The sequence below is a fragment of the Drosophila willistoni genome, assembly GCF_018902025.1.
Source record: "Drosophila willistoni isolate 14030-0811.24 chromosome 2R unlocalized genomic scaffold, UCI_dwil_1.1 Seg167, whole genome shotgun sequence".
Lineage (NCBI taxonomy): Eukaryota > Metazoa > Arthropoda > Insecta > Diptera > Drosophilidae > Drosophila > Drosophila willistoni.
Genome location: NW_025814050.1, coordinates 22,704,689 through 22,718,476, shown reverse-complemented (window position 1 = coordinate 22,718,476; position 13,788 = coordinate 22,704,689). Strand labels below are relative to the sequence as shown.

At 38.2% G+C, this 13,788-nt stretch overlaps 3 protein-coding genes across 4 annotated transcripts in view; all 3 read left to right on the top strand.

Moving 5' to 3' along the window:
• The window catches only part of LOC6651862, a 167,669-nt gene extending 163,484 nt beyond the window's left edge, over positions 1-4,185 (top strand). The window contains exons 19-21 of the mRNA XM_023180904.2: positions 2,287-2,473; positions 2,558-3,094; positions 3,172-4,185. Coding sequence (XP_023036672.2) covers positions 2,287-2,473; positions 2,558-3,094; positions 3,172-3,722 — 1,275 coding nt within the window. The 3' untranslated portion in view covers positions 3,723-4,185. The remainder of the gene's footprint in view (positions 1-2,286; positions 2,474-2,557; positions 3,095-3,171) is intronic.
• Positions 4,186-5,869: 1,684 nt separating this feature from the next.
• On the top strand, positions 5,870-8,643 carry LOC6651777 (importin subunit alpha). Its single transcript, XM_002074190.4, has 5 exons — positions 5,870-6,044; positions 6,377-6,540; positions 6,603-6,916; positions 6,997-7,567; positions 7,635-8,643. The coding sequence occupies exons 2-5, from the start codon at positions 6,478-6,480 to the stop codon at positions 8,253-8,255; spliced, it is 1,569 nt and encodes a 522-aa protein (XP_002074226.1). The 5' UTR covers positions 5,870-6,044; positions 6,377-6,477; the 3' UTR covers positions 8,256-8,643.
• A 1,292-nt stretch (positions 8,644-9,935) lies between these two features.
• Positions 9,936-13,293, top strand: LOC6651858 (serine protease inhibitor 42Dd). Of its 2 annotated transcripts, none has more exons than XM_002074189.4 (4): positions 9,936-10,058; positions 11,903-12,822; positions 12,883-13,030; positions 13,092-13,293. In XM_002074189.4, exons 2-4 carry the CDS (start codon positions 11,929-11,931, stop codon positions 13,214-13,216), a joined length of 1,167 nt encoding a protein of 388 aa, XP_002074225.2. In that variant the 5' UTR covers positions 9,936-10,058; positions 11,903-11,928; the 3' UTR covers positions 13,217-13,293. The 2 variants fall into 2 exon arrangements, with proteins under 2 accessions (XP_002074225.2, XP_023036697.2); XM_023180929.2 differs by lacking the exon at positions 9,936-10,058 and adding an exon at positions 10,215-10,309.
• Positions 13,294-13,788: the final 495 nt, after the last annotated feature.

The following is a 13,788-nucleotide window of genomic DNA, read 5'->3' as shown; positions in this document are numbered from 1 at the left end:
CTTAAGCAAAAATTTCACTCGAAACAGTTTTCTTTATGACCAAGAAGAAGTTTTTCCTTTTGTTTGGATTTTTTGACTTGTCAGTTTTATTGAAGTTTCCTCGTCAACAAAACTATTTGGAGTCCTGATTACGATGTTTGTGTGCGAAGGGGATTTACAATTGGTTGGATGCTTGGAAGCGGGGGGGAGTACAGATTGAGGTTTATGTTTGACTCGGCTTATGCAAATATCTTTTTCTTTCTTCACATTTTTTTATTCATTTGTTTTGCCTCATTTTTTGCTTGCATATTTCATCAAAGTCTCTGGAAGTCTTTCTGCATATTTTTACACCTGATGTTAGTGTATTATTATATATGCGAAATCAACTGTGAATCCGAGAAAAGCCACGCCCCCGTCCACCGCCTGAACCACTTTTTGTCGGGTGCATTAACTTTCCATCTCTTGTGTATGATCAAAGAGGTGGCAAAAGCCTTTTTCTGTTTTCACCTTTTCACTTGACTTTGACTTTGACACTTGACTTTGGTTTTTGCTTCACTTTTTTTTCAACTTATTGTGTGTTTGTGTGTGTGTGTGTGTGAGTGTGTATTTTTCTTTTTTCCTTTCTTTCTGATTTGCTGTGCAAATTAAATCAGAACCCTGCCATTATACATATATACCTCTGCATTTTCTGCAGAATTTCCTTCGTTTCATCTTGGGCAAATGACACAGCTAATGGCAGGCAATGTGTTTTCCAAATGCAAATATATTTCTTCATTTTCACTTTTCTCATGGGAAAATATGCAACAGGTTAAAAGTAAATAATATGCGTAACTTTTACCTCTTGGTGAATCGAAAAGTCAATCGTTACGTATTACTATGTTAGCCCCCGACTATGTACCTAAATCAAGTAGATTATTTAAGTTAACACCAATATTTTAAATATGTATTGTCAAGCAATTTTTGATCACACGTTAGAACAAAGATAAAATGGGATAATACATATAGATTACAATATCTGTATGTAATGTAACCTTGGATCAAATGATTTGAAGAAGTGTTTTTTAAACGCAGCTAAACTACCAAAAAGACATAACTTTCTGTTCAAGTTAAAGGCTGATAATTCTATTAAGGAAATAACTTGTTGAAGAAAGTTCTGAATATTTACATAACTGATTGGAGATGACTTTATTATATAAATTTCTGATCCTATTGGCGTAAAGGTTTTCAATTTATTAGAGAGAAATGAGACTCTCATGTATTGTCCATTGTTTGTCTTGGACATTGAAGACATTTTGTCTGCCACAAAATGAAGTCATTTAAGGTTATACTCACGCCTGACTATGCCATCTTAAATAAACAATTATCTACACAAGCACAAGCACACACACACACACACACACACAGGATCTAGGGATAGATAGAAACGTTTGTATATGCAGATGCTTTTCTTTCTTTGGAAAAACTAATCACATAATTACACGCACACACTTGGTTTGGGGGTTGGCTTCACATGCCGGCACATTCAAATACAAACAAATTAGGACAAGGCTGAATTCCGATCCATAGACTCCCACCCACTCACCTCCCCAAAGCCCCATAACACCCTCTCACTCTCCCTCTCTCTCTCTCACTAATTTACACTCGCTTTCCTTTGGTGTTTCCTCAATTGAAACCACAAGCAACCCATCCACTCATATGTACATATGATGTTGGTTAAGTTCGAGGCACTATTAATGTGCACCCAAAATCACTTTGATTGTGGGCGTGGTCATGTGTGTGTGGGTGGGTGTGTGTGTGTGAGGGTGCGGGTGGCTGCCTCCTTAATTATTTAAACACAAACACACACGAGCGCACACGTAGATAAAGAGATAGATGCAGAAGGAGAGAGATATAGAGTCGCATACTCTTAGGTAGTTAAGGAAAAGTCCTTGTGGAACATGCAAAGGTAATCAATACAATTAGAACTATTGACAAAGACAACCAGCAAAGGCAAAGAGAGAAAACCCAGATAGCTAGAATTTTGATCATTAATTTGCAACGAAAATCGCAGTCAGATATTTAATCGTTATAAAAGGAAACGGTGGAGCCTCCCACTCGGAACGCTTGGACCATTTCTCTGGCCTCCATGTTTTAGCCTCGATTTATGGGCCACCTTTAAGTTGGGCAATAAATTTCACAATCGATTGCTTCGGCTGCAATGACAAGCCGTGAGAATCATGTTAAGGCCGTTCTTTTTGCAACTTATTTAAGCGGCTTTCATATGGTCAGTTATCTTTAATAATCCTATCCTTTTTTAATTTTTACCAGGGCTTTGTGATACTCTTTTGTTTCGTCATCAAAGCTGAGAGTCAACTGCGTGGTCCACCGTTTCTCAGCAGCAATGGAAGCAGTCAGAATAGTTCCCTCAAGCAGACCAAATTCAATACGAGCAAGACGAGTCTGGATGACAACTATTGCACCACGACAACGGCCAGCATCAACAGTCCATTGACCTGTAGGTAGACCGCGGCATGGGCAATGCAAATGACCCAATAATCCCCCCTGACTCTTTCTCCTCCTTCGCTTTTCCCTCTTGCAGTCTACACCAATCATGACAAGGAAAAGGAGAGCGAGTGTGCCGCAGTATCCTTATCAATGCCATCGGCAGGGGCCACATCAGCATCTCCGCTGCAGTCTAAAGTAGGGTTAGAGCTGGAATTGACAGCTGCAAATGCAACTGGGCCAGTCGGCATGGCAGGGGGAGCTGGAGCCGTCGTTGGTGGTGTACAACTGCCGTTGACAATCATCTCGACGGCCCCACCCAGAGCGGCTGTTGCTAGCAAGGCGGAGACATTCCTTAGTGGCCATCAAACAGCTTTGCCGCTGACTGTTGCTGCCTCGCCGGCCACACGATGTTGCGCCCTACTCAGTGGCGGAGCAGGAGGCAGTGGCGGGAGCGGAGGCAACACAGGACTTCCAGAAATGGCCAATGCTCTGGGCTATGCTTATGATACCTACACCATGGGCGGGCTAACGGGTAGTCTGGGTAGACGAGCACTGCATCATCAGCCAACCCATTATCAGGGCGAATTCGTGGGTCTCGAAACGCTGGATATACTCCAAGGTGTCCAAGCAGGTGAGTTCACCAGATACTCTTAAGGTTCTGATGCCTTAATAATGACTTTTACTTTCCACCTAACGACCCCTTTGCAGACAGCATAATTGGCATTCACACTAGTGCTATGCTGCCCACGGTTACACCTGCTGCCACCCACTTTGTGCCCTTGCAGCATAATCCATATGTGGACTTTGTGCCCACCTCCCTGATGTTGACCATGCCAGCAACAGCAGCAGCAGGAAGTGCTGCTCCACTGCCTCCTCCACCCACCATAAGCGGCAATCTGAGCGCCACTTTGCCCACGCCAAAGACACAAAAGCGAGTGACCATCTTGGAGCCGACATCACGCACCACTTTCGATCCCCTGCTGCCCACCATGGTGGCAGCCGTTGTCTCAACATCCACATCCGTTACAAGCTGTGCAGCAACAACTACAGCAGCCACGCCCACCACCAATACACAGAGTGCCATGGGAGGAGGATGTGTTACCCGGAACGATGCCACATTGGATCGCATAACACTTGATCTTGATTACTTGCTTAATCGTGGCGAAGGAGCAGGAGGAGATCAGACGCCACCCCTTCCACCACCACCGCCCTCTGTGGTGACCAGAACTTCCGATGATCCGCCACAGCAGACACAATAAGCGGGACATGAATGTAAATATATGTAAATTCAATTTAAGGCTGTAAATAACAATATTTATATAGATATACATATACATACAAATATGCTATATAGATGTATCTGGACAAATTGGGTCATTCGATTTTAGGGAAAAACCTTGTAACAAATAGTTATAAACTCTGTTTTGAATATTTATTTCAAATTTGATGAATTTGTTTGAATTTGAATGATATTAACTAACAAACTATCAAAACTAGATTAATAATTTTAATTTAAATTCAATCTGTGTATATATCTGTAAATAATTAGAACCCATTGAATCATAAAATGAAAATTCAACTCTTTATAATGTGTGTTCCATCATCAGATCGTACACAAGAAAAAACTAGTCCATTACAAACATTTCAAAATTTAAATTTGTAAACCAAAATGAAAGAATTTACACTAAAAACGATTTTTTAGCTAGACTTACAAATAAAATGAAATAAAACTTAAAACAAATAAAAACTAATTGAAAGTATAATGACAAAAAAAACAAAAAAACAAAAAATTCTAGGCTAATAAAAACAAATAGAGCGAGAAACACTTATGAGTGTGTTAATGTTTTTGATTCAATTTAACAACTTTTCCTAGTCTAACACATACACTTACATGAAAACCGAATTAAACTTACAATTAGATTAAAACAAAAAAGAAAAAAAAAACATTAAAACTACAAAATACAATAATTGTAAAACTACAAAAATAAAACCAAAATGCATTACAGAACTATTTCTGGAGCCAAACAAATTATATATACATATATATATCTTTGAATAAACTCGAAACTCTTGTTAAAAAAAACTCAACCGTCTATTAAAATTATAAAATTAAAAAAAGGAGATCTCTTGGGCTCTGGTAAGTACCAAAATAATTTAAGAATTCCTTCTATCAGGTAGGTCCTTCTGATTTTTGTTTTTGCCTTAAAATCTATGGTGCTAAGGACAAAAGCCACCAACAAATCTCTCATATCTTTCTTTGCAATACAATTCCAGGTAGCCAAAAATTTGCCAATATACCAAAGGAATATCTAAAATAAAATGAAGCACTTAATATTATAAATAACTGACTAAAATAGAAACGAAAAGGTATAATTTATTGTAGTGGAACCCATTTCATTGACCACTGAGGCAAATTAGATGACCGTTTATGCAACCAAATATAATATTTCTAGTTCAATGAGTCCATAAGATTTATGTATATAATTAGAATGAAGACAAATACACATTGAATAGGCAGACACATTAATAACTATTTATGCATATCTATTATTTATGACCACAATTTCAGTTTTGTAATCAAAATATGAATTTCTCCTTCAGCTCATTTTGTGGTTAATGGTAAGTATATTTATAAACTCGCATAGTTTTCTGCAATCAGTATGATTGACTGATTGAATTGATATATGTACATATGTATATATTCTTGATCAGCAGCACGAGACGAGTTAAAATAGCCATGTCCATTCGTCCGTCTCTCCGAACTCCTCCTAGACCAAGACCAAGACCACGACAGAGCTCTATATGCATGAGCTGTATATCTCGGATTCAGCCGAATCGGACCACTATTCGCAATTTATCAATAATTTGTCCTAAAATATTCAATTGTTCAGTTTAATGAAGCTGTTAATTATAGTGCAAAATTTGATCAAATCGGATGATCAATAAACCATATAAACTTATGAAATGTTGTTATTATCATGTAAGTTTTGTACAATATTACACAAGTTAACGGCGTTTGCTCAGAAAAAAATTTAAAGCAAACTGAAATTATTATATTTTAAAATAAAGGTTTTACATTTTCAGTTAAAACCGCTATTTTTCGATCGCAAAGAAAAATAAGTGTGGTAAAGCTTAAGTGTTGCGAAACGTGAAACAATTGCATTACCCCACACTTTTTGCTGCTTTTCAAAATCAACGGTAAAATTTTTAAGGCGAAATCTAAATTTTTTAAGGCGAAGTGATTAATTTTTTAAGGCGAAGCGATCTTTTTTTTAAGGCGAATTTTCAATTTTATAAGGCGAAGTTTCAATTTTTTAAGGCGATTTGAAGGCTTGCGGCGAATTGTGCAACATATGTTTTTCAAACTCAACGGTTAAAATCACAGAAAAAAAGTGTCAATTTTTTTGCGCATTTTCATTTCGTTTTTTACTAGAGACAACACGCGTTTTGAAATTGTGACACGTGTCCTTTACCATTGAATAAAGGTGAAACGAAGTTTAAGTGAAGCTAAAAGTATTTGCCAAAACGTGCACACACAAACAGAGGAGGCAGCATTTCATACGAAATTTTTCATTTTTGCGGTAAGTTGCACTTATTTTCGATTTCCATGGATCCTCTGCATGGGACAACAAATTCTAGAACAAGAAAGGGACAGCGAATGGCAAACATGCAGCTGTTAATCTGGGGTTATGGTTTTGTTGTTGTTGCTTGGCCTTGTAAAGAGCCGGTCTTTGTCTCTGCCCCTGTCTCTGCTTTCGAGGGCAGCGGCAGAGCATAGTGCGCGCTCAAATTAAAAAAAAAGCGAACAAAAGGAAAAAGGAAATGTAAAGTAAAAGGAGAAGAAACGAAGCAGCCCTTGACATTTAAATTCACCTTTGCCAACATCTACATCTTTTCTCTCCCTCTCTCACAGTTCATTTTCTCACTTGTCGTTCGACTGTCTAAACGTCTTGATCCTGGTTAAACTATTTTCTGTTAAAAAAAAAAAAAATAAATATAAGTAAAAGTATCAAAATGAACAGACCAGAGGCAAATTCACGTCTGAGTTCCTACAAGTCGAACTCAATCAACACGCAGGTAAGCGGAGCCTCGCAGGAGGATGGGGTTCGGACTTAACCTCACAAATTTTTTTTCGGTAGGACTCGCGTGTGCGTCGTCATGAGGTGACCATAGAGCTTCGCAAGTCCAAAAAGGAGGACCAGATGTTCAAGCGCCGCAACATCAACGATGAAGATCTGACCTCGCCGCTCAAGGAGCCAAATGGACAATCTCCAGTCCAGTTGTCGGTGGACGAAATTGTGGCTGCCATGAACAGCGAGGATTCGGAGCGTCAGTTTGTGGGAATGCAATCGGCTCGCAAGATGTTGAGTCGGGAGCGTAACCCACCTATTGATTTGATGATTGGTCATGGCATTGTACCGATTTGTATCAGATTCCTGCAAAATGTCGCCAAGTAAGTAGTCCCAGTCCGTTGTCCACCTTGGGGAGGAACACAGTGTTTTTGAAACCGCTCTCAACAATCCATCTCTGCAGTCCAATGCTCCAGTTCGAAGCTGCTTGGGCTCTGACCAATATTGCATCGGGCACTTCCGATCAGACCCGCTGCGTCATTGAGCAGGATGCCGTGCCGCATTTCATTTCCTTGCTGACATCGAAGTCCATTCAACTTGCCGAACAGGCTGTCTGGGCTTTGGGTAATATTGCCGGCGATGGACCAATTGCACGTGATATTGTTATAAATCATGGTGTCATCGATGGGATTCTGCGTTTGATCAACGATGAGACTCCACTTTCGTTCCTCCGCAACATTGTTTGGCTTATGTCGAATTTGTGCCGCAATAAGAACCCGTCGCCACCTTTTGAGCAAGTGAAACGTTTGCTGCCCATTCTATCGCATCTTTTGTTGAGTACGGATATTCAAGTTTTGGCCGATGCCTGTTGGGCCCTGTCCTATGTGACAGATGATGATAACAACAAGATTCAGGCTGTCGTGGATACGGATGCGGTACCCAGGTTGGTTAACTTGTTGCAAATGGATGAGCCAAGTATTATAGTGCCGGCCCTGCGCAGTGTGGGTAATATAGTGACGGGCACAGATCAACAGGTGGGCTAAACTGATCAGATCAGAATTGCATTTTTGTATTCATTTCAATTTATTTTACCTTATGTAGACTGACGTGGTCATTGCTAGCGGTGGCCTACCTAGATTGGGCCTGTTGCTGCAGCACTCGAAAAGCAACATTGTTAAAGAGGCCGCCTGGACAGTAAGCAATATTACTGCTGGTAACCAGAAGCAGATTCAGGCCGTCATTGAAGCCGGAATTTTCAATTATATTAAGCAAGTCCTGGAAAATGGTGATTTTAAGGCTCAGAAGGAAGCTGCCTGGGCTGTTACCAATACCACAACTTCGGGAACTCCTGAGCAGATCGTAGATCTCATTGAGAAGTACAAGATCTTGAAACCCTTTATCGATCTTTTGGACGCTAAGGATCCACGTACCATTAAGGTGGTCCAGACTGGACTTTTGAATCTGTTCAATCTCGCTGAGAAACTGGGTGGCACCGAAAATCTTTGCCTGATGGTCGAAGAAATGGGTGGATTGGATAAATTGGAAGCCCTCCAGCAGCATGAAAACGAGGAAGTCTATAAGAAAGCCTATGCCATTATTGATACCTACTTCAATACTGGCGATGAAGGTGCTGAACAGGAGTTGGCTCCACAGGAAGTAAATGGAGCTTTAGAATTTAATGCTACTCAACCCAAGGCTCCCGAAGGGGGCTACACCTTTTAAACTAGACAAATCCACAATTGCACATTTTCGCTCCGCATGCACACACACATACACAATATTTATTCAGTTCTTTTTTGGAGTTCAAATTTTACTCAAATCACCACCATTTTCCACTTTTCCATTGGAATTGTGCTAGGCGTCAGACTTCCTTTTTATTCCCACCGATACACATTGTTCGGATTCTTTTAGTGTGGTGATGAGTTAGTTAATTCTGTGGCGCATTTTTTCAACTTATACATTTCCAACCTATTTCTTGACCAGCTGAGCTGGTTCGTCATCATCGAATCCAGCATTGTGTCTGGCGCTTTTACAGTTTCTTTTATTCAATTTCAAAATTTTTTTCTTTTAGTTTTTGTTCCATGTTAACATAATAAACAAGTTGATCCGAGATCTTTTGTACTCTTTCTACAACGCCATCAAGTACTATAAGTATACATATATATACAAAATTGTAATGTATTTAAGTTTGAGAAAAAATAAATTGTTTTAACATATAATACAACAACTTTAGTGGGAATTTTCCCCATAGCTGTATTTGATAGAATAGCCCTGTTTATCTTTTGAATTTTATTTATTTGGTATTTTGTGAAGTTTATCGGAAAAGTGCATTAAACAATTTGTTTTATTACATAAAACATAAATTGCTTGCTGCAATAAGTTTTCGTTAAACTTTGACTAATGAGCAATCACAATATCATAAATTCTTTTTAAAGAATAAATAAAACCACTAAATTATTTTAATAGGATGTATATAATTATTTCGCAAAGAAGCAGATTCTCAGATAATTTCGTTTAAAATATAAATGAATTTGTCTTAATAAACTTTAAATGTTGCAAAAATATTGATTTGGGCCTACATCGAATTTCTTGCCCTAATTTTTATATTTACTATTTTTCAAATGTGTAAAATAAACAAATGCCTAAATTTTTAGGTTAACATGTCTCTGTTAATCAAACTCAAATGTGAGAAACTAGTTGCATACTTTTGGGCATAAGATATTAAATTTATCTACATTTAATTCAACCGGTCTGGTAGTTAATCAATTCGAAAGTGATATTGCCAATAAATAAATATTCAATTTAACTTACGTTATGAACATAAAATACAATAAACTAATGAGTTGTGAATGAATGAATGCGGGTATTTGGCAATGCAGAAGATTCACATGGTAAATGTAGACCAAGCGACCCCAATACGCCAGATTAGATAAAATGATTAAACAATCCAACTATGAAAACACAAGCAGCAAAACGAAACTCAATTCAATCAAGCGACGCAATGAGCGCTGAGGATCACTTGGTGGCACATGCCGGCGGTCGGTGGTGTACAGCATCCGTTAGCATTGATGGGATGGCTGCCCATTCCCCTAGATCCTACCCAGTTCCAGTTCCAATTCTAGTGCAGTTCGGTTCATGTGAATGAAAATTTTGGTGTTTTGATAAAAATAGATTTCAAAAATTTTGGCATCGAACAAAAAAATTGAAAATAACAACAACAAGAAGAAAACACACATTGTAGTTGCGGAAAATTCAAACAGACTTGAGAAGCTTTTTGTTTTTGTCGTCATCAATGAGTCGGGGTCGTGGTCGTGGTCGCGGGGGCGAGACATGCGAGGCGCAAAAATTTAATTAGTTTCATTTTCTTCTATTTTTTTTTCGGCTATTTCCGAGCATGAGAGCATTTAGTTGTATTCCGTTCGAAGCTGCGTGCGGGCGTGTATCTAAGTGTCTATCTTTCTCTACGTTCACCTACGTTCTCTATACGTTTTCCTATCACAGATACTCAGTGGAACTTTGTTAAAGGTATATACTAACGCAGTGTGTGTTTGACATATCCTATTAGTGGAAAGAGCATGAAGAGCGAAATTAATGCAAAATGTGAACATTTAAATTGTTAACCAGTAAATGAAAAGTGAGAGAAAATAGTTGAAATTGAGTTGTCACTTGGAAAATCGACTCTATGACCTCATATTTTGGCCATGGTACCATCTTAAGCAACCATCTGCCCATCTTGCCATTGTGTCGGATGTCTAGAAGATCCATTCTTGACATGAGTGAGCTATAAAACTATTAAAAAGAAAACAAAAAAAAAAATAATGATCTTTGGAAAACATTTCTGTTGTTGTTGTTTTTGGTTTTGTTTTGACAAATTCATGATGTAATTAATTTCCTTAAAAGAACAACAAAACGAGAAGAAAATGAAAAAATTGGCACACCAAAAATAAACAACGAAACATCGAGTGTTCGAGGAGAGCTACTTATAAAGTGTAGGCGGGAGATGACGGGAGTGCGTCTTTCTAATACCCCATAATCTCAGAATTGAAGGGGTATATAGACACGATCGACGTAGATTTAGATATATGCATTTATTTGGCCCATTTATTGTTAACATTTAAGAGGAAAAGCACAAAGAGGTGTCAAATAAAAGTAGTTTTTTCTTAAGAACTTCTATTTGATATAGGGTAAACCTAAATTCGTTGCCTCAATGAAATTTAAATGGTTATTTTTCATTAAAAAATATTTGTTTTTCTTTTATTTTTTGGTTTAGTTGGGTGTGTTTTGAATGTTTGGATTTTGTTGATGAGGCAATTAAGTGAGTTTGCTGCAATATCGTGCAATATCGAGATGTTTGCCTTTAGAAAGAAACTGTTGAATATTCGCATAAAACGAAAAGTTGCCACACAAATAAAATAAGTGAGCCAAAAAGTTTTGCTTATTTAAATAAAATTGTTTTATTTTTTGCTTGTCCCATTGTATTGCGTTTTTATTTTCGTGTTTGTTGCCCTTGTCTAATGAAAGAGAAGAAATTAAATTTAAATTTTTTATTACAGTCTTCACTTTGGTGGGCCATTGCCAATGTTTTCCTCTTTTTGCCTGTTTCTGTTTGAAGGTTAAGTGCAGTGAATGAAATTTTGTCGCAACAAATATGAGAGGGATAAATGATCAGACATCCGTTCTACTGTATTATTCAGTCTTAACTTGATCATCCAATTTCAACTCATTGAATTTTTGGCCAGGGATCCATGTGTTTTGCATTATGTTGAAGGGCATGTTCGGTTCGATAGAGAATATTTGTATTGATGCTGTAATCAGGCTATATATAATTTTTCATAATAACTTTTAAAGTACACAATAGCATAATAAATTGCAAACATATGGCAAATATAAATTGCATATAAACAACTACATATACATATATAAATACTATATTTACGATATGTATAATACATATAGTCAGAGATAAAAGTATAAATAATTGGAGCGAATTGTGGCTATAAAGTATAAAAGATTATTTCACATTGTTTAATAAGCTATAATATACGAGGTCTAATGGAAAAGTATTGATCGATCGATCGGAATATGTATATATATTTGTGCCTAGAATATCATTAATCCAAACAAAAGAAGCATTTGTGTATAGTTATATCTGTTTGCGCATATTATGGATAAAAACGAACGTAAAATTATTTTCTTTATTAAAATCACATAAATAAATTTAAAATTTATTTCTATCCCCGAAATATTGTATGAACTAACTTGCCATCTATTTCCGATTTTCTATGGGTACATGGCCAAGTTAGTTTTTGCTTCCTTTCGAAGCTAGAGAATTTGGAATCAGTAATAAGTATATTCTTGAAATTTTGCAGTTCCAGCATTTCCACGACTAGCAAAGATGAGTGCAGAGACACCCAATCCACCTGGTCCAGTTGAACCCATCGAAATCAATTTGGGCTCAGAGATTTATCACAGTATTGCCTCGACGGCTATAGATGAGAATGTCATTGTGTCGCCCTTGTTGCTGGAGGCGACTTTGGCATTACTTTACTTAGGCTCCGATGGAGCAACAGCCGAGGAACTGCAACAGAAATTGCAGCTAAAGAAACGTTTTCCCAGCAATGCAAAAATGGCCAATTTCTATGCATCAGAATTGGCCAATATCACAGGAGATCCAGATACACGGATTCAGCTTCAGAATCGAGTGTTGCTTCAAACTCCACCTACCAATTCGAGTATCGGAATTGCAGAGGATTTTCAAAAGATTGCCCAAACGTATTTTCATGTGACTGCCGAATCATTGGACTTGCAGCAAACGGAGAAGCTGCGTCGTCATATAAGCGAACAGATTTTGGCCAGCCTTGGTGGTGGCAATTGGCAGCAGCTTCAGGTCGATAGTGGCCAGGCGGCGCAGATCTTGCTCTTGCTAGCAGCAAGATTGCAAAGCAAGTGGTTCCTTCCGTTCAGTGCCTATCGAACGGGTCTCTACGACTTCCACGGAGGATCAACCAAATCTGTGCCCATGCTCTTTGACGATGATATGTTCGTGAAATATGCAGAGCTAAGGGATCTGAATGCGCGAGCCATTGAGTTACCCTACGAACACAGCGATGAATTGGCCATGCTTTTGATCCTGCCCAATCAGCGGGACGGTCTGGCGGAGCTGGAACGACAATTGCGGAGCCAAGATCTGGGTGCACTGCAGCAACGTATGCAAATGGAGGGCGTGCAAGTGCTACTACCCAAATTCAGCATCGATTTTGAATGCAGCCTGCGGCAACCTCTAAAACAGGTGAGCAGCGAACTTCTCCTAATATTCTAAAGCACCCAACATTATTTGCATTCTTTTCAGCTGGAATTCTCTGATATTTTTGCCCCTACAGCCAATTTTAAGCATCTTCATTCATCCGCCAATCTGCCCATTGTTGATGTACTCCAAAAATTACGCCTCGATATGAACGAATCGGGTTCTGGTTCAGAGTCACCCCAACCTGCGGCAGGTAAACCTATTCGAAATAAGAACAAAACGACTTATTTATGGATTTTGTTTTCATTTTCCAGCATATAAGCCAATTGTGATTAGCAATTCCTCACGTCAGAAATTCTTCCGGGCCGATCATCCGTTCTTCTTTGCCATACGAGGTGAAAACGTAACCTACCTAATAGGGCATGTGGTTAACTTTTAGCTGAATCATTTAACATTCATCAAACAGTGTATCAAAGTGTATAATAATAAATGAAAACTAATTTTTCACATCTTTAAGACAGAGACAATATGCAACAAAAATCCCTAGATCTACAAAAAATACGGAAAAATTGCTTCCTATTTTTGTACAAAAGAAGTTCGATAATAGCTGAGCTCAACTCAAATTGCTTAAACTATTTTAAGGTTTCAAGCTGTTTGGAAATTTGTACATATTCCTGATTCCTAGTTAAATCAGCGACAATAATTTCTATAACCGTATTTAACTGGAAAAAAATACAAGTCCAAATAACAGAAAGAGTGCTCATAACTATGTCATTTTAAGGACAATTGGGATATCCTTTGGTCAGCTTAAAGTCTTTATCCATGCCTATCGATTGACATCATCAGGTCCTGGAATGTCCTTTGAGTAGCTGAGAACGTTTTTGGAATATTGCATGTCCTGCACCCTTAGATGACTCTACATTTTTTTGATGCCAATCTGTAGAGATCGTCAAGGACATCTTAAGAAACCGTGTCTTTTTGTCGGGATTTGTGGACACTAGAGCTAAAAAA